The following is a 25,015-nucleotide window of genomic DNA, read 5'->3' on the forward strand; positions in this document are numbered from 1 at the left end:
TAAATAGCATTATGCGGATACTCAGCAAATAGCTGCCGAATGAATAAATGCACAAAAATTTCAAACTTTATTTAGACAAGGCTAAATTACTTGGAAAAATGCTTCTAAAAATGTCCACACTTATTCATTGCAAACTCTTCACAGCTGCTCTTTTAACCAGAGTTGCATCACACTAAGTGACATCTTATTTATTTCTTCTTTGCTGCCTGTTTCTTATCCCACTTTGATTGAAGCAGGTTTGGATTTATCCTGGAACCTAGAGGCCCAGGGATATGTAGAAGTTAAGTAGATCAGCTTATTCATATACTATTGACTTAAATTTAGCTCATCTAAAAGCTTAGCGTTATACAGAAAATAATTCAGAACTTTATTATTACAGCTCAAATTCTATTTCTATAAATACTGTTACAATCCCCAGGCAATGCCCATTTGTCTCAAACATAGGAAAAGTTCTATTAAAACCAGAAACTTTGCATGAGCCCTGGCAGATCTAACAAAAGTTTATCCACAGTAAATACATGTCTCTTGAGAAAGACAAATAGCTTGGTGGAAAGAGCAGTAGATTGGAACCTGGAAGCCTGGGTTCAAGTTCCAACTTTATCCTTTAGCTGTATGACCTCAGATGAGTCAGTTTTTGAGGCTTAATTTCCGTGTCTCAAAAAGAGGGATCCTAGAGTTCCTGCTATGGTACAGGGGCTCAGGTCACTGCAAAGGTGTGGATCCGATCCCCAGCCCAGCACAGTTTTCTGGCCCATTAAAAAAAAAAAGAAGGCTCTTAATGGTCGTCCTGCCTATCTTCAAGGACTACTGTAAAGATTAACTGAGACATATATGTAAAGATGCCTGGTAGACGTTTTGTGACATCCCACCTAGAGAACAGGTGGTATTATTACTGTTAGAGCTGATAACTCATTCCATTCTGGCCTTGCACACAGTTACTTCTCCTCTCTTCTAGTCCCTGTGGACAAAGGTTTTAAAATTCTTAAGTCTCTATTTCTTTATAACTGTTTCATTCTTTCAAATGAAGTCAAATATACAACAGATCCAAGTCTGTTTCAAGGTTGAGGTAAAATCACCGAAGTAATTATTCTCAGAGAGTTCAGGGAATTGTATGTAAGATTAAACGATCACTTTAATGTTTGAATGGAAACTAGGTAAATTCTCAAGGACTGCTGAATTATTTCTTTCATGAGATGGCTTGATATGTACTGTTTTCATTTTAAGAAATACCTTGGGTAATGAAGGATTTATTTTTTGAAAATATTTCCAAGCCAAAGGACTTTTATTTCTCAATGAGAAATCATTCTCTATGCTCTCAAATTCACCACAGTAAGATTGTTTAAGTGATGTGTTAGATTGCACTGTGACAGAATATTTCTCTACTTTTTCATCTTGTATATTTTTCTACATTTCTTTTTCCTTCATTTTACTGTGAAGGCCAATGACACTGGAGAATACATAGTTCTTGGAGTCTCAGTGAAAGTTTCCAGAAGGGGAGGAGCAAAATGTACCAAGATATCCAAAGGGACAGCAGAAGTCTGTGAAGGCAGTGACTGAGTCATTTTCTGTCTGTCTTTTTCTCATCTGCAAACAAAATAATTTGAAAACACAATTCTAGAGCTCCAGGAAGCAGAGCACTCTTTGCTTTTGACAAACCCTTTCTTAAGCCCACATTTGAATTCCAGTTCCATCATTCAACTAGCTGTGAACCCTGGAAAATGTACTGAATGGCTCTGAGTTTCTTCAGGCTTTCTGCTTCGTCAAAGGGGTACCACAATCACCACCTCAGATGACCTTGCAAATATCTAGTAAGTACATACACCTGTGTCTGGTGAATGGCTCATGGCCAGAGAAGGCCATTTTTCTCTTCTTTGTCCAAAAGAAGCAACTGAAGGAGTTAGAGCTAAAACATAAGCATTAACTTGGCATAACAGAGCACTCAGCAAGGTGTCTTATGCATTGTTTTATTAGCATTATTTAGTAGTGTAAGATGAAACCAAAATGGTATCTATATACTGAAAAATCCTACCTGCCATGGAAAAACAAATGACTCGTAATTTACAGAAACTAGATTCTCTGGCCTATTTGACTTATTTTCAAAGATAAGTTAGACAAATAACTTTTCCCCCTCCTTGTAACTTTTTTTTTTTTTTTGGTCTTTTCTAGGGCCACACTTGTGGCATATGGAGGTTCCCAGGCTAGGGGTCTAATCGGAGCTGTAGCCACTGGCCTATGCCAGAGCCACAGCAATGTGGCATCCAAGCCAAGTCTGAGACCTACACCACAGCTCAGGGCAACACCGGATCCTTAACCCTCTGAGCGAGGCCAGGGATAGAACCCTCAACCTCATGGTTCCTAGTTGGATTCGTTAACAACTGAGCCAAGACGGGAACTCCCTCCTTGTAACTTTTTTGCAACTATGATTCTCTATCCTTTCTAAACTTAGCCATTTTCAACACTGAAAAACGCCATGATCCAAAGTCTTTACTCATTATAAACTTTGCTGAGTTTTTCTCTTCAGGACTTAAAATTCAATATTGAACTAAAGTAGGAGGAAGCAGACAAGAAGAAAAATAACAATAAGGCAATAGTTTACACTTGATTGAAAGTTTGTGTATACACACACTCCCCCTTTTTGTTTTTTTCTCATTTCACTATGGTATTAGTCCAGTTTGCTCAATCTGTGTCCTTCTTTGGAATTTTTATCTTGTACATAGCCAGATCAATTCTAGCATTGAAACTTTCCTAGCTTCAGCACAAACTTACGTATGAATTGACAGTGTTTATGTGGGAAAATAAAAGGTAGGCCTGTTTCATTTAGTCATTTGATGACTATTTCTTGTGAGTCAATCACATTCCAGTTACTGTACCAATGGTAATTCAGACAGACTCAGTCCCTACCCTGCATGGACCAGTAGTCCAGTGGAAGAGAGAAACAATACAAAATAAATTCCACACAGTAAATAATACTGTGATTAGGGACAGCCAAGAAGGAAACATACAAGCTGCTAAGATAGAAGAAAACAGGGGGAACCCAAAACACCAAAACTATGCAGACCTAACAAATAGCTTTTTAGGAAGTAACCCCAAAGAGATTTCTTATTCTCTACAGGGGTGTGGTACCTAAGTCTGGAGGAAGCTGCTAAAGCAAAGGAAATCAATGTTGCAGTATCACTCAGTCTTCCCATTTAATCTTCTTAAGAAAATCTGTTTCCAACTTTGAGGTGATAATCAATATGTGACATGTACAGTGTCAACCTCATCAGTCTAAGTTAGTAAATGCATATATTAACGTACAGTGAAATCTGAAAGTTAGCCCCTGGCTATAACCTTTCATGGACAGGATGGGTCAACCCAACTTTTAGTTTTAGGTGGAAGCATCCACTGTTGCTTGATCCACCCCTGAGACTGGAGGTGAGGACGCAGAAAATGAACGGAAACCCACTGTAGCCAACGCACTTGCAGGAGGCCCTGGTGTTGAGGCACGGAAGGAAATGAGTGCAGGGCAGCTACAGGCCAACTCTGGGGACAGGAAGGTACTCAGTCCCTTCTGAAAGCAGGAAGCTTTTATGAGGGCCGCCAGAAAATGAAGTGTTATTTCACTTCTAATTAGCAGGGAGATGAGCAGCATGCACAGGAATAAAGAAGACGACAAGTTTACGATGATAACTTCGTCTTCATCAGACAGTATGGTTTTGGAGGCGACAGATCCTTAAATCAATTCCGCCTTTCCCTGCTTATTAGCAGTGACTCCTCACTGAATTATCATAAGTCTATCAAAAGCTAGGAAAGAACATCTCATTACTTTTGAAAGCTTAACGAGTTTAATGTGTTACTGAGACTCAGAAGGGTTTCATGTTCTGGCCTAGGGGTCGAGGTTTGTAACGTGGATGTTAGTTCAAGGTCTGCACTAATTATCTGATCTGAGTAAGTCCATCTCTGTGAGTGCTGAGGATAATCTTGTACTTTCATGGTACTTCACAGGGACGGAAGTGGGAAGAAAAAGGCTAGAGCAACATGAGAAATCACTATGAGACACGTTATTGTTTGTGTCATGTTTTCCTATACTGGTGATGCCCTTATGTTAGCGATGCTCTACTGACCATGTGCTCAGGAGGATGAGTCCTCCCAGCCCCCAGCAGCTTGTTCTCTCCCTCCTTTACTCATCTACACACCCACTGAACATTCGTTGAGGGCCTCTTAAGTGCTAGGCCTGTTAAGAGCTGGTGGCATAAAGAGAAGACATGGTCACTGACAAGCCACTCAGGGACATCATCACTGGGACTGAGCCAGTGTATCCTATTTCACTCTAGTTAACCAAATGCACATCAGAGTTCTATATATTATGTACCCAAACTTTCCTAAATCCTGGTTGGGAGGAAGAAAAAAGAAGCAGCATGGGTGGGTCAGCTCCCAGCAGGTATCCTCCACTTTGTCCTTTCTCCTTCGTACTTCCCCCTACTCTGGCTTCTACCCACCTGAGTAAGCAAATCCTGCCTTCAATTGCTTTTCCAGGAAAAGCAGTTCCCCTGGGGATAGAACTCCGGGGGATCCCACACTGGCAGAGGAAGAAAGGAAATGCAAACTCAGGGGAATGTGCACGTGTGGAGGTGGAGGGGGAAGAGCCTGGCCCCATTGGAAACCAAGATTGACTCTGGAGCTAGAGTGGGACAAGCTGTAAGGAACAATGGGTCCTGATGACTAGCTTCCTCTCAGGTACTCCTCAGCCACCAACATTCTCTGTGGGCTACAATGTGTGGGGGAGCAGTCAGATGACAGTGGAGCTTTTAGAAAACTCCTCAGGCAGCAGAGGGCCAGAAGTACTGAGGGAAGAGGAGAAGGAGGAGGCAGGAGGCAGGGAGGCCAGGCTGGTCATGTGGACACATTCTTATAACAGCCCAGCTGGAGCAGGAAAGAAGAAAGGGTGATTCTAGAGCCAAATGGGTAGGCCGCAAAACTAAAGAACTTGAGGAGAAAAGATGGAGGCTTTAAAATAAATGGGAAAAACTGGAAATAAAGGTGAATCAAGTTGGGGTACTACCTGAGAAAAGGTATGACTTTGAGGTGCTGAGCTTAAGGTAATTTCCAGGGGTCCTGCTTGTATACAGGGGGAAGGTCAAACTTAAAAATCAAGTGAGACACCTGGGCCGGTCTGTAGATCTGTATCTATGAGGAGGATTAAATTTCCAAGGGAAAGTCTGACAGCCAAGCGTGAGTGAGGGGAAATGCCCACGACTTCAGAGTGAGAGGAATATGAGAAACCATCTAAGGAGATGCAGGACGCTTGCAGACATTCACCCACTGGGCGTGTGCTGTGTGGACAGGGAGAGCTTCAAGCAGAAATGCTGGAGGGAACAAAAGCACAGAGCCTGAGCCAAGACCATCTTTCTCACTCGGCCATCTCCACAGGGGCAGGAATGGGAGCCTGGGCTACACAGTCACAGTGTGGGAGAGAGGGATCCCCTCCCACTGGTGCTGGGTTTGGTATGCAACTGGCTTCAGCCAAGGGAAAGTGAGCGAGAGGTGTGCAGGGCTTTAAGTGTTCTGATGGTTCTACTTAGACTCTTGCAGTCCTGACTTCTGCTCTGAGAAAAGTGTTGTCGAGTCACTGCTGGTCACGGAAAGATGAGACACAGGGACCTAAGTCCAGCAGGCTGCCTAAAGCTGAACTACCCCAGTTGTTGACCAGAGCAAGGAATACAAGTTTGTGGTATAAGTCTCTGAAATTCTGAGGTGCTACATGGCATTACAAGAAGAAAACCTCACTGGCACAGTGGGAATAGTGGGTCCTCCAGGGCCCTCCAGTCCTCCTTACCCCTGTGCTCAACACATAAAAGTAAAAACGGGATGAAAACAATACCTAGTTTAGCCAGTTCAAAGAGGAACTTGGTGGCTCTACTAAGGTTATTTTCCCAAAGCAAGATAAGTCAAGAGTTATACATTAAATGTCTTAAATATTGATTGTGAGATAAAGCTGCACAAAATCAATCAGAAAGAAAAGGCCAGGGAATTTCACTGGGGCAAAGGGCAGGATATACAATGTCAGAGATATTGAGATTTGATTAATTCAAAGAATTCTTACAAAATTGGTTATGACAACAGCCAGTCAACAGCTGATGTGGACCTGAGAGGAAGCCCTGAATGGACTGGTCAATGCCCCACCCCCACCACCCCTTCTCCTCCAGCCCTTGTTTGAACAGAAACACCATTCTAAGCTTTAAGACCGTGAACAAAGGATCTGGGACAAGGGATAAAAGAAGTGTCTGGTGTCCAAGGGTGCCCCTTTCAGGTCTTCATGACATCTATCAGAGTGGCCCCTGCTCTGTGGCTCAAGTGCAGAAGTGTCAGTCTCACCCAGCCCAGGGAACCTCAGGCCACTCACATCTCCAGGCCTAGGAGGCCCCTATGCTTGCCCAATGACAGGCATGAACAGTTTTCCCTGCATCAGTGCTGCCTGCTTTTTGTCTTTAGGCTGACTCAAGCATTCACCAGATCATCCCTCCCATGTATAATGGGAAAACTCTGATCTAGCCATTTCAGGAATTCTGCTTTTTAAAAAGTACATGAGAAATACAAAAGGGTATTCAATTTAGGCTATTTCAGAGGTCATACAAAAAGACCAACTACACTTATCCTTTTTACTAAGCTGCTGACTTACACTAAGAAGCTTACCAGAGCCTCCTGTGCTCATTTTGTACTCAGCCTTTTGGAAGGAATCCAAATTCTGGAATCAGGAGCATAAGACCAGAGTCTACAGTGTGTTCCACTCAATTCTGTAGCTGTATCTCTTCAAGTGCTCTAATCCCTAACCTGGCATCATCTTTCTTTTTCCCTCAAACATATATAGCTGAGCCTGAGTTAGTCACCTCAAAGATAAGGCCTGCCTTTTGGAACAAAGCCATGCATTAGAAGACAGGGCATAAGAGATCCAGCCAGGAAAACCCACTCTCGATTTCAGACCTTGCAAGAAAGTGGTGTGCCTCTGGAGGCAGCAGCTGAGTAGCTGTGACATAGAGACTACAGTTCCTGCAGCAAAGGACAAGTGATCCTCTCCTTGGCAACGACCACTCACCACCTGAAGGCTTTGGCCCTTTCCTCCCTCCATGCTCTTGCTGAGTGAGGAACTCCTTCTGTCCTGAATGACCTTTTTTATTTTATTTTTTTCTTTTTTTAGGGCCATACCCGCTGCACATGGAAGTTCCCAGACTAGGGGTTGAATTGGAGCTACAGCTTCCTACCTATGCCACAGCCACAGCATCTCAGGATCTGAGCTGCATCGGTGACCTACACCACAGCTCATGGCAACTCCAGATCCCCAACCCACTGAGCAAGACCAGGGATCAAACCCACATCCTTGTGGATACTAGTCGGGTTCATTTCCACTGGGCCATGACAGGAACTCCTTGAATGACTTTTCTCCCTCACTCTTTAGGGCCAGCTCAGATGTCACCTCCCTGGAAATCTCTTAAACCACTGCCTTGTCCCCATGTAGGCAGATCAAGGCATGGCCTTCTTTGTTTAGACATTTCTCATAACGTTTTGCACATGGTGGGTTAATAATTTACACATCAGCTGCATGTTCAACACTGTCAGCTACTGTAAGGCCAAGAATTCCAGCTATTATTCATGCATATATCTCCAGGCTCAGTACCAGCTCTGGCACAGACAGACTACATGCTCATAAAATATGTTCAAAATAGTACTGCCCTAATTCAGAATGAAATTGGAAATTCTTTGTTCTAAGAAACAAAATAAATGCCCCCCAATTTTACATCTACTTTTATTGCACAGAATTCTAGAAAAAAACTTGGGATAAGAAAAAATGTTTGATTTGTAAAATAAAACCTTATGAGTTTGGATTAATTGGGAGGTCAGACTTGATTAGCAATTTGCCAGAATTAGAAAATATCATAAAGATAGTTTTAAAGCAACTTTCAGAGGCCCACTGTAATTTAATTTTTTTTGTTGTTGTTGTCTTTTTGCCATTTCTTGGGCCGCTCTCGCGGCATATGGAGGTTCCTAGGCTAAGGGTCGAATAGGAGCCATAGCTGCTGGCCTACGCCAGAGCCACAGCAACACAGGATCCGAGCTGAGTCTGCAACCTACACCACAGCTCACGGCAATGATGGATCCTTAACCCGCTGAGCAAGGCCAGGGATCAAACCTGCAACCTCATAGTTCCTAGTCGGATTCGTTAACCACTGAGCCACGACAGGAACTCAGCCACGACAGGCCCACTGTAATTTAAAAGAAGCCAACGATGTTGGAATAACCAGTGCTTGGGCACTTGCTTAAAAGGATAGAAACAAGTAATTTAAATCAGTCTATCTATTGTTCATTTACATTGATTTAAATATGCCTTAGTTGCAAGCTTGTTTTCACAATTCGTTAGTTTAAAAACCCAAATTTTTCCCCCAGTGGGAGAAGATGGGGGGTATCTCTTTAGGACTAAATTAATCATAATCTTTGGTTCATGACACCCTTTTACCATTTATCCATGAACAATTTTCACTTATTTATTAATTTTTAATAATATAATAAGTACTCACAAAACCACCACCAAAAACAAAAACCAGAGAATACCTTACATGTTATATTTGTTACCTCCCATGGTCCCATCCCCTCCTTCCATAGACTAAGGCAAGTCCCATCCCAAATCCAATGGCCATCACTCCCTGCGTATTCTTTGCACACAAGCTTTATTGCATCTAGCTGCATTCCTGAAAGCATATTTTCATTTTAGTTGTTTTAATTCTATTAAAAGGATATCATGCTATAGATAGTATTTGGGGACCTACTTTCTCACTTAATATTATATTTCTAAAATTTAGCCAAATTTTTGGATTTGCTATGGCTCACCTCTTTCATCTGCTGCCTAATACTCCATCTGGGAACTAAGGACACCACCACTTAGCCATCCCTGCTCTCACTGATGGCATTCGGGTGTTTCCAGGATTTTGCTATTGTTTACAGTGCAGCTCTGAAGATTCTTGCTCATGTATAAGATCCTCTCTTGCATATTACACCTCAGGTATGTAGCTGGGTCAAAGGGTGTGCAACCACTCAGCTCATAAATGGATGCCAAACCATCTTCTGACACAGTCACGCCAATTTACCTTCTCCCTCCCCAGCAACATATGAGATACCCTGTGGACCCACATCTCCTCCAACACTGGAGACTGGCACGCTTGTCAACATTTGCCACTTGTTATCAGGCTAGAACCAACTGGAGTCATCAGCACTTATGAATTGGTGTAATCTAAATTAATCAGTGTTTTGAAATAAGAAAATACACTTGATTACAAAAATAACTTTCACTGTAGAAAATACAGAAATACTGAAAAGCACCAAAAGAAAAAAAAAGTAAGAGCTATAGTTATCGTTTTAATATTCATTTACAATGAAGGAGTATTTACCCTATTACAAATTAAGTCTATAATTGAAATTTATTTAAAACCCCTGGGGAAGCAGACCTTTCAGACCAGACCTACTACTGAACACAGCTCTGCCAGCATTCTAAGCAGTCAGCTTAGCATCTCCGAAGTGCCACTACACTGCCCCAGGGGCCCAGGAAGCAGCAAGACCCTGGCTAAATATCAGAATTAAAAGCTGAAGATGTATTTTGAAATGCATAACATCTCCCTTTTGGGAGGTTCATGTTCTATACAGTGATTTCAATCTACGCCTCTTTTGATCTGGGAGGAAGGGACTGAAAGTTCTTATTAAACACTTAATAAAAGCAGTTCTTTTATTTTAAATCCATTTTCAGAAACTCCTTTGTAGCATTGTACTTCCGTTCAGCAGCAAGATGCCATTAAGGAGAGCAAAAATGGTCTGCAGAATAACAAGGATATCATGGCCAGACTGTGGGTAATTGAATGAAGGTGTTCCCCAAGGCACGGAGACTCAATTCTAGGGGCACACGGTGTATTTTACATCCACTAGAAAAAGAGAAGCAGTTAGCCAGCCCAGCATGAGCAGAGAATCTGCTCACAGCACATCTTCTGGTGACTAAATTTCCAGTCGACTGATGTCTCTTGTGGGCCAGGCACCATGCTAGACAGTAAAAATTCAGAAAGAAGGACACTGCGCCTTGCCATCACCTCCGTGGCACCACCATCTGCTTGGGAAGGCACACAAACCAGGTGATTATGGAAAAAGGAAGAATGAAATATTATTAAGTACTACAGAGAAAGCAAAAACCTGATTTTTTTTTTTTCTTTTCAGGGCCACACCCACAGCATATGGAAGTTCCCAAGCTAGGGGCTGAATCAGAGCTACAGCTTTCGACCTACACCACAGCCATAGCGACACCAGATCTGAACTGCATCTGTGACCTATACCACAGCTCACAGCAACACCGGATCGAGGCCAGGGACTGAACCCACATCCTCATGGATACTAGCCAGGTTCTTAACCCACTGAGCCACAATGGGAACTCCCAAAAATCTGATTTAGACTTCCAGGGCTGGGATGGTCCTGATGGAAACTGTGTGAGATTTGAACAGGGCTCTAAACGGAGATTAGCCTATCTACAGAAAAAGTAGAAGGACAATTCTGGGAGAAGGGAGAAGTGCTTCATTCATTCAGAGCCTCAGTTGGTCGTTCACTCAAACATTTAATAAACATCTACTATGTTGCAGAACTGCCTGAGGGCCTGGGTATGAAGAGGTGAATGAGCCTGACACTGAAGCTTCTTAAAGGCCCTTCTGAGGAGTTATCATTTAAGCAGGAACCTGAAGGATGAGAAGGAACGGGCCATACCAAGAGCAGTGGGCAGAACTTTGCAGAGAGAAGGAAGAACGTGTGCAAAACTTTAAGGTGGGGAAGGTACCCCTGCTTTTTTTGGCCACACCCAGGGCATATTGAAGTTCCTAGGCCAGGAATCCAACCCCCACCACAGCAGTGACCTGAGCCACTGCAGCAACAACTCTGGATCCTTAACCTGCTGCGTGAAGGTTAACTCCAGGAAGTCCTTGATATATACCAAGCAGTGAAAGGCAGCTAGAACAGCCACAGGGAGATGTCCAGAGGTGCCAAGGGACAGACAGAGGCCAGATCATATGGTCTTACAGGCCAGTGTGAGGAATGTGAGCAGAGGTCTAAAGACCATCAGAACCTTTGAAAGGGTAGAGTGTGTTGGGGGCTCTGTGATGGGTGGGAGAAAAAGGAAACAGCCCCAAATACATGTATGAAATATGGCTCTGGCTGAAGGGGATTGGAAGAAGGGAAAGGGAGCACAGAGGCAGAGAGGAGGCGGCAGCAGTGGTTCAGTACCGAGATGATAGGGACCTACACTGTGCTTGTGCCAGTGGAGACAGAGTAAGTGGATTCAGAAGTGTGTTTTTAATATCTTTTTTTTTTCTTCAGTAAAAACCAAAAACCAAAACCAAAACTTCCACACTATATTCCATAGTGGCTGCAGCATTTTACATTCCCACCAACAGTGTACAAGAGTTCTAATTTCTCTACATCCTTGCCAACATTTGCTATTTTCTATCTTTGAGTGGCCATCCTAACTATGAGGTGATATTTCACTCTGGTTTTAATTTGCATTTCCCTGTAGTGGCATTGAGCATTTTTCACATGCTTGTTGATCATTTGTACATCTTTGTTGGAGAAGTGTCTCTTCAAGTCCTTTGCCCATTTTCAAATTGGATTATTTGGGGATCTTTTGGTTGTTGTTGTTATTAGGTTAGAGGAGTTCTTTACATTCTTTTTACAATAACCCCTTATCAGATATATGGTTAGAAAATCTTTTCTCCTGTTACATAGGCTGTCTTTTCATTCTGTTGTTTGTTCCTCCCGTGGAGAAGTCTTTATCTGATGTTTTGTTTTGTTATCTGTGCTTCTGGTGATATCTAAGAAATCATTGCCAAATCCAATGTCATGAAGCTTTTATAGGGGTTTTATTAGTTTCAGGTCTTACATTTAAGTTTTTAATTCATTTTGAGTTACCTTTTATATATGGTATAAGGCAAGGGTCCAACTTCATTATTTTGCATGTGGTATCCAGTTTTCTCAACACCATATGTTAAAGAGGCTGTCCTTTCCCAATATGTAGCCTGGGTACTCATCAAAGATCATTTGACTATACATGTACAGACCTATTTCTGGGCTCCCTGTTCTCTTTCATTAGTCTGTGTCTATCTTATGCCAGTACCTCACTGTTTTGATTACTGTAGTTCTGTGATATGTTTTGAAATCAGGAAGTGTTGGTCTCTAGATTTATTTTTCTTTTCCAAGACTGTTTTGGGGATCAAAGCTACTGAGGACAGCTCCCAAAATTCATGCTGAGCAAAAAACCACCCAACATCCTAGAGATCCCTAAGGACTCATCCAAACTTGTCAGCTTTATGTACAGGGCAGAGGGGAAAGATTAATGTGGGGAACATAAGCAAGGTACAGTGTTTTCTCTCTCCCTGCCATTGATGAAGAGTTGAATTATAACCCAAAAGCCATTTTCTAATTCAAAAGCTACCTGGAAGAAACCGAGTCAACCTCCAGTATCATATAAAAGAACTGCTTAGGCACAAGTGTCTGGAGTTAAACAATGGTGTCCAAATGGAAGAGTCAAAGGGTGATCAACTCCTTCCTTCTTATGAGGAATTTTAACCTAGATGCATGAAAACTGGAGTCAAGAGAAAAGTGTATTTTCATATAGGCTGAGCCCTATCAATGGCTGGTTTGGACTGAGATGCCCTGGGTGGGCCACCACACTGCAATAAGGGAGACACACACAGAAACCACCTCTGCATGTGCAGAGGTTTCAGGTGGCAGGTGTCGTATGCCTTCATGATCTCATTTTGTTCATGCTCGGGGCTGTGGCCCTCCAAGTTTGAAAACTGGATGCTGTAAATGTGCTCAAAGAGGCTTTGCCTCTTGGGTGCTCACTTTTATTAACCAAGGTTGACAGCTGTACAAACCAGAATGCCAGCTTATTATGCATTTTCTATCTGCAAGTGGATGTCATGAGAAACAAAATGATAATCAGAAAGTCTGACAAGAAGCAGGGGCCTGATCAAGGGAAGACAGGGGACTCCATGTAAGGTCTTATCTGCCAAGGGCTACTGTAGGCCGTGCTCAACCTGCTGGGGTGGTCTTCATCCAGTCTATTTCTCTTCATTCTCTGAGCTCAGCTCAAACATTCCCTCCTCAAGGAACCCTCCCCAACTCTTCGTAGAGGCTTCCCCTCCCCTGCTCAGACATTTTCATCACACCCTACATTTTCATTTAAGCATTTACAACAGTTTTCATTAAAAGACCGTATGTGCTCTATTGTTAACTTTTTTTCAGTTCCCTGAGAGCAGGTGCTACGCCTGCCTCACTCATCACTCTTTCCCCCACTTCTAGTGTACACTGCACATAGTAGGCACTCAGATATTTGTGGAGGGAGGGAAGGCAGGGAGGGTAAAAGCATAATGACTGCAAGTCCACCACAAGAACGGCCTTCCAATGGGACTCTGAGTCCCTTAGCCAAGAATCTCTTTCCCTTTTCAGTGTCAGAAGTGGGCACCGCTCAAGTCTGCCCTGCTCATCCTCCCTTTTTATGTTTCTACGTCTGACCAACCACTCCCCTGTAACACTTGCTTGAGGTATGCAATACCTTTGGTCAGGCTACAGTTGAATCAGCCTGGTCTAAGTGCCTTTCTGTCCTCTGAAGCAGCCCCGTATACCCCTGGCTACCCTATTTTATGGTCATTTCATCACTAAATCTCAGGGAGTAGGCTTACTTCCAAGGTCTTAGGGTCCCACACTATCAAGCCCCTTTAGTCACCACACTCCACCCAAGGCTAAGGACAGGGATGCTCCCGGATGCAAAGCAGCCATGGGAGAAGTTGGACCACAGCATGCATGTGTGTGTGTGTGTGTGTGTGTGTGACTGACGCCCACTTGTACTTGACACAAACAGAAGCTAGAGGTGACATTCTTACATGCTTCGGCTATTGTCTAAAAACATTACATTAATTTTGATAATTAAAAACAGAACAAGCACTAGCATGGGAGTCTGGATGATAATCTAGATTGTTTTGATCTTTGCTCTGACACTGACTTGGCTGTCAGCAAGCCCCATTCCATGCCGGCTTCTGCTGAATAAGGAGTTGGCCTAGCTGACCACCACATCCCTTGAGCCTTGACATTACATTATCCAATGCTTATTTTTCATCTGAGAACTCATCTCCAATGAAACATCCCAAAATCAATCCAGCTAGCAATGACTAGCACACACTCAGAAGTCTAAGTTAAACATCTCTAAGGAAATCACAGTGATATCTTAGGATTTTCATGATTAAAAATGAAAATCATTCAAGAGAAAAGCAGATGTCCTTGGGATCCAACACCAGCTAACACAGCAGATTCTTGGACACAGATCTTCTTGACACCTGTTAATCACAAGACAGAGGACAGAGACGCCTAGGGATCTGGCTATGACCCAGCTCTGAGGGGCTCTCTTCTTTCCATTTTCCCAGAAGCAGGGTACTTGTGGAAATTATTTTCCAAGCATAAAATAGTCAAATATGATAAAACCTTTCTATGAGCATGTAACTTTTATAGTCTTTGCAAAAAGCACTTTTCTTCCCTATGCTTGATATTGGGAATTCAACTTCCTTCACCTTAGCCCCTCAATGCGCAAGATCCATGTACAGATTCTGTAGCTGGTGACAAATTCTCAAACAGGCATTCAACTATAGTACAAACTCATTATGAATATGTTTATAACCAAAAAAGCATCTCAATTAGCTTATATGTTAAATTCAAAGGCATGTTTATGTTTAAATGTTCAACAAACCCATCTTAGAAAATGGGCATCTCTGATGAGGCCCTTCCCCATATGAAAGGAAATTACCACAAAGAATAAATATATCCTACTGAGGGGTCTGCACTCCAGCGTATTTGTTTCTGCTGCAGCAACTGCGAGTTAGACTAAGCACAAAAGCATGGATTTCAGAAGATTTCTTACATTAGCTCAAGTAGGATGTTTACAAAGGGAAAAACAAACATACAAAACTCCCAAGATTAGATCTGAAGCTGAGACTGGGAATATCTCACTACTTGCCTCGAGTAGTAGGACTCCACGCCCAGGGCCTCACGCACGCTGGCGATGTGTTGCTCTAGGGTCGAGCTGGTGGCTGCTGGAAGGGCTGCGCTGCTGCTGGCCTGGAAGTCGCCGGGGTTTTCCACTGTGTTATCTCCCAGGTAGTGTTCGTGAAACTTCAAAATTCCTGAAACAGACAGGTACAGCCACCATTATACACGACTGGGGGTGGGGGAAGGAAAGGTGGACAGTAGGGGACAGCAATGTCGATGCTTGGTGACCTCCTTGACAAGCGGGCTGGCCCCTAAACCATGTGAAGAAATCCTGAACTCTGAGGTCTCAAGAGGCCCTTCAGAAGTTTGGTCAGTACCCTTTTTTTACAGCTTTCACCATCAGGTCTGTTGCGTGAAGACGGGATTCAAGATAGGGCTTTTGCTTGTGGTGGTAGATTCAGAAGCTCTTGGAATGTTCACATCAGCTCACATTTTTCAAAACAGATGCTTCTCAGAAGCACCAACCAGGAAAAGTTTCCTTTCAGGAACAGCACAGGAGCATGCCACAGTATATTCTCCCCAGAAACTGAAATCCTGAACAAAAAGCATAGCTAGCCAAATGGAAACTGTGTTACTCAAAGACCGTTCATTTCACAAAAGCAAATGGAAATAAATATGTAACACAAAGGCCAGAGGAAAACATTTTAAACCACCTTTAAATAAGACCAACTGGCCAATAGTCATTAATGGATTAAAGGAGCAAAAAATTATGGCTGTATGAAACTGAGGCAATCCACAGTGATTTTTCTGGCAATAAACACAGGACATATTCTCAAATGGTAATGAGGTGTGTCAGCCCTAGAAGATGCTGGTCCTCTCTGATTGGATTAAAGCCCCAGTGAAAGCTTCAGAGTCTCATTAAGAGCAAAGAGAAATGGAAGGAGAGACAATAGGAGCCTCATTATACATGGCTTGTTATTACAGGGATTTGGATATACCACCTGTCAAATCATGTCCCCAAAACATAACAACCACAGAGAGAAAGAACTTGATACTTTCATCATCACGGTGTCTTCCTGCCTATCAGTGCCCCCCCCCAAACTGGGGGGGATACACAGGGATTCATTCCTCAGGGCTCACATTCACCATGTCACCACAAACATTGCAACTCAAAGCCTTTAGTATATAAAGGTCAGAGGTAAGAATGTTCTTTATGGAAAGCCCATTTTAAAAAATGGGATTAAGGGGAAATTATAAAAAGCAGTGCTGAGGCATAGAATGTATAGGCATTCCCAGAATGTAATCAGAACACAGAAGCACCTGAGAGCTGTCAGCCAGCCATCATTTTTTTTAAATCAAAGGGACAGAAACATAATCAAGAAAGTCTTGTCAGTTCTCTTTGGCAGTTGAACTTTTTGAAATTGGCTTACAGATATTCAAGAAGCCATTCTTCAAGATTCCCAATTATAAGATCCACTTCCCCAGTCAATAAACGCTAATTGGATCTGGTGTGTCTCCAACATGGTAAAGCCATCAGCATTTTATTATGCAAAAAATATGGCCCTAACAGCTAATTAGTGCTTCTGTATTTAGTGCAACTGTTAAAGCCTGAACATTTAATCCTGATTTAATCAAAGGGGATTTTTTACTTCTGAAATAGATTTACAAATGAACTGGTTAAAAATGGGTTTTGCTAAACTCAGAAATTTCAGGCATAAGCCTTCATTTATACACTGTGATAGAGTTGCCATTATCATTTTAGTCTCTTTAACTGTACCATGACAAAGGGTCACAATTATTAAATCATATCTAGAAAGAACTCGTTAGGACTTACAGTTATCACTTTATTAGCTAATGAACAACAGCTGTCTAAAAATAGGGCTGTTAGTGAAATTAATCCTCCTGCTCTTAGTTTTCCTTGATAAATGCTTCCACATTCACCAGCAAGAGCAGTGATTTCTTAGGGGAATGAGAAAGCTGGGCCGTCTTATTAACTGAATGCCCCGCCATGGAATATGCATGGTGGCTGAGGTTTTGCTGAAAGCCAACATTAGCTCCTTCATCTGATCTGTGCTAATGCACCTCTTCCACTTCTATTCATTAGATTTTCACAGTCTAGTGTCTTAATTGCCTCGTTCCCACAGAAAGAGATCTTACCTGCCCCGGGAGCAAGCAGCCAGCTGTACAGGTAGCCTGCAGCCAGGGAATAGTAAAGCACTAGTCCCCTCTGGCCATTAACCATCTCTAAGATCTGATCGATGGTGACCGGGGAGTAGGGGTCAGAGTCCTGCTGTCCTGTTTGTCGTTCTACCAGGAGATCTGCAAACGCCCTTGTCCGTCCTCTCTCTGCCACAGCCAGGGCTTCATCATGATGGCCTAGGAGACAAGGGATAGGTTGAGGAGTCCTTGGGGAGTGTGCTCACTCAGAGAGGGCCATCAGGTGCCTAGATCCCGGGTGGAATCCCAGACTCTCAGGCAGATTGTTTCAAACCAACTCCCTGCCTCAGATGAGGGATGCAGTGACCACTCGTCAAACCCCACGTTTTCGGATTCCCCACTGCTGTAACCCCACCTCCACCCCTCAAGCTTCCCCTGTCTGGCAGCCACAGCACAGGAGAGCTGACTCTCTTCAGAGCATTCATTCTCAGCCCCAACCACTCTCCCTCCAAACCCTGGGTTACTCCCTGGCCTTCTGGCTTCTGACCCCATTCACTTGGCTCTTTGGAAGGATGCTTTGCACTCTGGTTACCCTCTCACTTCCCTGCTCAACTTTGATTCTAATTTGGTCTTGGCAGCCCTCTAGAAAAATGGCTCCTGACCGTCTTCTTCCTTCCTTTCTTTTTTTAGGGCCATACCTGTGGCATATGGAAGTTCCCAGGCTAGGGGCTGAATCAGAGCTTCACCTGCCATCCTAAACCACAGCCACAGCCACGTCAGATCCAAGCTGCATCTGCGACCTGTGATGCAGCCTGCAGCAATGCTGGATCTTTGACCCACTGAGTGAGGCCAGGGATTGAACCCACATCCTCACAGATACTATGTCAGGTTCTTACCTGATGAGCCAAAACAGGAACCCCCCTGACCATCTTTCTCTTTTCCTCAATGCAGCCCCTCTGCATCACATTGTCCAGCCCCATTTCTACATTTTCTGCTAAATCATACTTCTGTGCCTTTACACATGCTGCTCCATTTGCTGGGAGTGCCTTTCCCCCTTTCACTCAAAAAGAGGGACACCGAGAGTTGTCCTGCCTATGTCAAAGGGCCACTGTGAAGATTAAACGAGGCCCCCTATGTGGAGAGCCTGGTAGGCATTATCCAAAACACATTATACATAACAAGTGATATTATAATCACTAGAGCTGATACTTCATTCCATTTTGGGCTCTCTCATACTTGCTTCTTGTCTCTTCTAATTCCCATGGGCAAAGGGTTCAGATTGCTGAGGTCTCTAATTCTTTGAAATTGCTTCTCTCTTTCAAGCTTATCCCTAGTCTTTCAATCCAATTTTTAATCCAACTTTGTCTAGGAAACCAGTCTGTAATCTAGTTTAAAAGCTAGTGCACACATATGAAAGCACAAAAGATAAAGCAACATCCTTTCAAGTGAAACTTGTTAGAAAAAACACAATGCAGAGGATGTGCTTGCAACATAAATATAAAAATGGAAGAGTTGCTAAACGTCAGGTCCAAAGAGAGAGTGGGCAGAGGTAGGAGCCCAAATGCCCTGCTTCCTGAAGTTGGACTATCAGTAGAAAGTGAGGATTTACACATGTGTATGTAAATGTCTTCTTTTACCTTAGGTTATTAACTGGAACAGCAGGGACAATTTCTGCACACATTGGAAAATTGTCCCCAAAGTGCTAGACAGACTTAACACTGTGATTATAATAGATAATAAATTGTAATCCCAGGCAATGAGCACATTTAATAGATACATTTTTCAAGGGGGAGTTTGAGTATTCCTACACATAAAGCAAAGGAGAGGTTATTGACAAGGTCTCAACATCCAACCTCAAAGACATAGTTAGTTCAAGTGATGGTCTCCTTAACTCAGGTTCTGGGTTGGGGAAAATGGTCTGCAGATATGGATAGGCCTGAGGAGAGTCAGAGGATGGGGAGCTGGAATAGGGTGGCAACAGTTAAGGCCCAGGTAAGGGAAGGTGCATGCTGCCCCCGTGTAGTGCAGTACACAGGCCTGGGAGAGTTTTCACTGACCATGTCAGTCTGGAGGGCAGAGAGTACAAAGGTTTACTAGACAGCAACACTGAAAGATGTGTGAAAGAAGAAATAGGGAAGGGGCTGGGTTTATTCTCAGATGCCTGCTCTCAGGTACTAATGGGAAGAGGGAAACTGATGGGGACACCTGCTTCAATCATCCCTTCTCCAGGACACATTCTCTGGCTCCTGGGTCTGCCTGCCAAGCCGCTTTGCTTTCCATGGCACCCAAGTTTCTTTTACTCTGGCGCCAATCACTCCAGGCTGGATTCCTGACTTCTGTCTCCTACTAGGTTAAGAGTTCCTAGAGGGCAGGAACCAGGCCCTGTTGACTGGCACCCAGCCAGCAGACACAAATACTTGTTGGAGAAATGAACAAATGTTCAATGGCTGGATTGTGGTTGTGGCTGCACAGTCTGTCGTGAAAACAAACCCTATTTCATCACAGCAATCCCTAAACAACTCAGACACGCAGGTGCACACACATTAGACGGGAACCCCTGCTGCTCTTACCCAGGCTGACGAGCACCCGCTGCAAGGCCTGGTAGGATGATGTCTGCAGGTCAAAGAGGGAGAGTTTGTAGTCCGTGCTCAGCTGTGCCTCATGCCGGATGGTTTCAAACAAGGCTGATGCCCTATAGAGCTGTGAGGAGGGGAGGAGAACATTATCTATTTTCCAGAAACCACTGTTCACTGACTAGAGACAATTTTTGTTCATGTCTTGGTACATAACTTAAAAATTGTTTTAAAAGATCTGAAAGGATGCATCTTTATTTCCAGGTAAATCCTTGTGGACCTGAAAGGCATAAGTTAGATTGCATTCAGTAAATTATAATTTATGTAATCAATTTTTGACACATAAGAGGATCTAAAAGACAGGAGTTATAGACATATAGTATAAAAGTTGTGAAAAAAATCTGTTACTAATGCAATCAAGTGCTGATTTTGATGACAACAAACGAAAAGCCTTTCCTCTGTCATTAGGTAACACCATGATTCACCAGTGCAATGCTCTGCTGTGGAAGGATGGGATGAGGGCAGGTATGGGGCAGGCAGGCAGAAGAGGCATGAGGCTGGGGGGACAGGGCCAAGGCAGCTGCGCTCTCAGGATGAAGAGAACTATGGCAGGGAGGTCAGCACATCAAGCACTGCTTTCCACACAGTGCTCCAGCTCAGGTCTGTGCTAGACAAGCTCTACTGGAGCCATGTCCACTCACATGGACATTCACAGGGCCAGACAGGTGACATTCCTAAGGGGATACCATCTTGCTGCTCTGGAGGCTTTTCTGTCAATGGGACCACAAGAGTCTTCCCTGATATTTAAATTCTGGAAATAGTATCAAATTTTAAGTTCATTGGAGTTCCTGTCATGGATCAGTGGTTAACGAATCCGACTAGGAACCATGAGGTTGTGGGTTCAATCCCTGGCCTCACTCAGTGGGTTAAGGATCCGGCTTTGCCGTGAACTGTGGTGTAGGTGCAGCTGCGGCTCGGATCCCGTGTTGCTGTGGCTCTGGCGTAGGCTGGCAGCTACAGCTCCGATTAGACCCCTAGCCTGGGGACCTCTATATGCCGAAGGAGCAGCCCTAGAAAAAGACAAAAAGACCGAAAAAAAAAAATTTAAGTTCAAGCAAATTTAAAGAATAGAACTCTAAAACTAAGAGACAGACTAGGGGAGAGGAATGCATTCCCACTCCTGGCACTAATTTTCTGTGTGACTTTTGGCAAGATTCAGAGCCTCAGTTTCTTCTCTATAAAGGGGATGGTTATCACTCTACCCCTCACAGGATTATTTAGGAATAAATTCAGTCAGTGAAAATCCTTTGAAAATTATAAATCACTATATCAATACAAATTCTAATTTTGAAACCAGAAAATTAGAGAATTAATTCTTTATATTGCCTTTAATAGTTCAAAAAGCATAGTAAAACAAAACATTCCAGGATGCTATGGCACAAATTCAGAAAAATCATGTCCTCAATTCCTGTGCACATCTCCAATAGGAGTCTTGATTTATGTATCCTTGGCCCCCTTTGCCTAGTGCAGCACCCTCTGCAGTAAGTACTCACACTGCCTGAGGGGCTGAGTGTGATTTTAGATGATACCACTTTCTGACTCCACCACCACATCCAGGGATCTTTCTAATTTACAGAGCCATCATGAAAGCAGGCTTCTCTTCAACTATTTTTACATATGCAGAAACATGAATTCTGTGTATGTGTGTGTGCATGTGAGAGAGAGACAGAGAGAGAAAGAAAGGGAAGGAGAGAAGGGGCAAAGGGAGAGAACTATCTATTGATATAACTAGAAATCTTATTATTATTATTATTATTTTTTGTCTTTCTACCTTTTCTAGGGCAGCTCCTGCAGCATATGGAGGTTCCCAGGGTAGGGGTCTAATCGGTACTGTAGCTACTGGTCTACACCAGAGCCACAGCAACGAGGGGTCCGAGCCACATCTGCGACGTACACCACAGCTCACGGCAACACCAGGTCCTTAACCCACTGAGCAAGGCCGGGGATCAAACCCGCAACCTCATCGTTCCTAGTCGGATTTGTTAACCACTGTGCCACAACGGGAACTCCATAACTAGAAATCTTTAGGAATAGTTAGGAATTCTTGGATAACTTCTGCTATAAAATGTATGTAATTTCATATTAAGGTCTAATGAAGAATGACAGCACATAATATAAGAATTCCAAAGAAATTATTGAGAAATCAAGTGAGCAAGAGTCTTTACTATGGTTCAACACTTCTAGGCTGATACAGGCTAGAAATCTTGTACATCAACCCCAAAGCAGAAGTCCACACATTCTGGCAAATGCCATCACTACTGGATGGTAATCCCAAGGTTTTACAAGCTTCTAGAAACAAAATCCACTTGGGACAGGGTTCTCCTGCTCACCTGATGTTGGGCTTCCTCCAGGTTCCCACTCGCCCAAAGGGAGAGGCCAAGACCATGGCGAATTTTGGCTTCATCTTCTCTTCGGCCCAGTTGCTCTGCTAACCTTAAACCTGAAATCAGAGAATTTTTAAGGACACACAGAAGGCAGATAATTCGACCCTGCCAAGGAGCTCTGGAAGGTAATTCTGTCTCAGGTGTATATAAAGAATGTCAGCGACACAGCTAGATAAAATTCAGGACAAGAGTAGAATCAAACAAGGCAGAGTAAGCATTCTTTTCAAATTCTGTGCTGGTAAGTACATTTCCAGGTCACTCCAAGATGCCCCAGCAAGAGCTCAGGTGATGGCTATCAGCAGGAGATGTTTGCAGGGCAGGCAGGAACAGCGAAAGGAAGGGATGCTAACTGGCCCCAGCTGTGAAATCCCTAGCTGTGCAAATGAAAACTCTTGGCCTATAAATTTATCTAACCCAATTCTTTGGCCAGCAAAGCCTTTGCTGGCAGTTCCACAGTCAAGTTCAGAAGCCAAGCTAACACTTTTTCCTATCTCACACACACAGCATCCAATCAGTGTTGGTGGGAGACACATCTGATGTCCTCCTGGAAACACTCACACTGACTGACCCTGCCTCCTGTTCCTGATGCCACAGACACATTTCACATCCAGTCGGCTTTTCTTTTAAGGCTGAGACTTTGATGTGACACAGCAGGGTTGCAGAACAAGTGCTATTATGAGTTGAAAGCTTTGAATGAGACTGTCCTCATTCAAATGGCCTTCAGATAGGCACCTGCAGTTTGGTGTCACTTACCCACAACAAGGTCCTGTATTTCAGGACACTAGCAACCTCCAGGACTTTGTGCAAGTCAAATCCTGAGGGCAACCATTTATTGTATTGGCCACTAAGCAGCTCTCAACTCAACTTTGTTCTCATCATCCTGCTCTCCGGACACAGGAGTGAGCTTGTGCAAAGACAGCATGAAGGCTCCCACCCTACAAGTGCACACAAAAGGAAGGACTTCCTCTTTCTAATCTAATTTGGGGTGAGTGGGAGTCTGCCTCATACTAGGCTCACACAATTTCAGACTTTCGAAAAGGAACTGAGTCAGTTGAGGGGCTAATAATTCAAGCTCATAAAATATCATATATCTTAAAATGTACATAACTCAGAAAAATCAGAAACAGCATTTTTTTTTTTTAGTTTAAATCATGTCGCTTAGTAACAAAAACAATATGTACTTGCAAATTATTCACATTTTAAAATACCTCATAGGGTAGGAACACAAGAGAAGTGTTTCCTGGGTAAAAACCAGGAGGATACCATTTGTTTAAACATTTAACAAGCTAACCATATTCATTCTTAAATACGGCTATGCCTGCTAGGTCTGGGTCTATGAGTTGAAAGTAAAATTCATTGAGGCGGCTCCCCTGGAAGGGATTGGGTGCAAGCAGAGACTTTGCTCCCTGTTGGATCCCAGCATGCAGAATACTCCCCAGCCGATAGTCAGAGGTTCAACAGTGAAGAGCTAAAAGCCCACTGGGCAGACATGCTTTCAGTCCTACCCTAATTCCCACCTGCTTATGCCTCTTAGGAATCTGCCTCACCCATCCAGCTTTCCTGGTGCCAAATTTGCCAGGAAGTAGCTGGATCACTCCAGGTAAGTCACTAAATTGCTCTGGGCTCCCTTTCTTCATTTGCAAAAAGAGAAAAACCTGGATGAGACCTGTAGTTTTAATCAAGGGTAACATATAAATCACCTGGAGACCTTGTTCAAAAGACTCAGACCTGGCCCCACCCATGAGATTCTATTGCCCAGGTGCGGTGTGATGCTGGTCCAGCCCCTCCCAAAAGCCAGGAGAGCAGGAGTACTGAAGTAGTTTCCAACCAAACTGTTCCCTTGCTCTAAGAGGCTGCAGAGGCACAGAGCACACCTGAAGTGCCTTCCAGGTGTCCTGTACCCGTAAAAGATCATGAGAAGCATTGGGTTGGGCCCACAGGACACACCAGACTCTTTGGTGGAGCATATCCACAAAAAAAGACACTGTGGAGATGCCATGATAAGAATTTAGATCTCTGCAAGACTTAAAATTACAAGAGACTGGAGTTTCCTGTAATGTGGCTCGGATCCCTCGTTGCTGTGGTTCTGGCGTAGGCCGGTGGCTACAGCTCCGATTCGACCCCTAGCCTGGGGACCTCCATATGCTGCGGGAGCAGCCCAAGAAATGGCAAAAAAGACAAAAAAAAAATTTTACAAGAAACAATAAAAATAGAGAGTTGTCCATAAATACAGAATTATGTTACAATATCTCAGGCAAAGCAGCTGCTTTATGGAAATAAAACAAAGTACAAAAGAACACAGCTGAAAGGTCATCATATGCTGGGCCTGAATTTAATAGTTTTCACGTATTCAACTGAAAATCGTCCCAAGTATGTCAGAATTTTACCACTATCAAGATTTAGGAAACCAAAGCCAACTCTCATATCCAATGCATTGAGGCAGAGCTCCTACTGGGAGCCAACTAAGATCTAGGACGTGGCTTCCAGCTTCTCAGTAACCTCTCAACCTGCAGGCCAGAGCAAGACCTGGTCTGTGCAAAGGGACAGCAACCATCAGCCCCTGGCTCATGCTCCACTTTATTGCTGCTTCCCTCTCTCCATGTTTCCCAGTGGGCCTCAGGAGTAATAGTAGACATGGCTTCCTATCCCTGCTCTTTTCTTGTGAGCTAAGGAACAACTGCATACAAGATCTTGTGTGGTTCCTGGGGTCAGGAAACCTGGGCTGAGCCCCATACCACCACTGACTGACCAACAGTCAGGATCAAGCCACTGAACTCTCTGAGCTTTGGGTCACTTAGCTACAAATGGAAA

The 25,015-nt window shown here is 43.5% G+C and overlaps 1 protein-coding gene across 4 annotated transcripts in view; it reads right to left on the reverse strand.

Moving 5' to 3' along the window:
* TTC28 (tetratricopeptide repeat domain 28) overlaps nt 1-25,015 on the reverse strand; it is a 606,162-nt gene that overhangs the window by 75,662 nt on the left and 505,485 nt on the right. For all 4 annotated transcript variants that reach the window (XM_047762349.1, XM_047762348.1, XM_047762351.1 and 1 more), the window contains 4 exons: nt 22,151-22,260; nt 19,758-19,887; nt 17,188-17,406; nt 15,059-15,224 (listed from right to left, as the gene is read on the reverse strand). In XM_047762349.1, the coding sequence (XP_047618305.1) occupies nt 15,059-15,224; nt 17,188-17,406; nt 19,758-19,887; nt 22,151-22,260 (625 nt within the window). The remainder of the gene's footprint in view (nt 1-15,058; nt 15,225-17,187; nt 17,407-19,757; nt 19,888-22,150; nt 22,261-25,015) is intronic.

This window comes from Phacochoerus africanus, chromosome 15, assembly GCF_016906955.1.
Source record: "Phacochoerus africanus isolate WHEZ1 chromosome 15, ROS_Pafr_v1, whole genome shotgun sequence".
Taxonomy (NCBI): domain Eukaryota; kingdom Metazoa; phylum Chordata; class Mammalia; order Artiodactyla; family Suidae; genus Phacochoerus; species Phacochoerus africanus.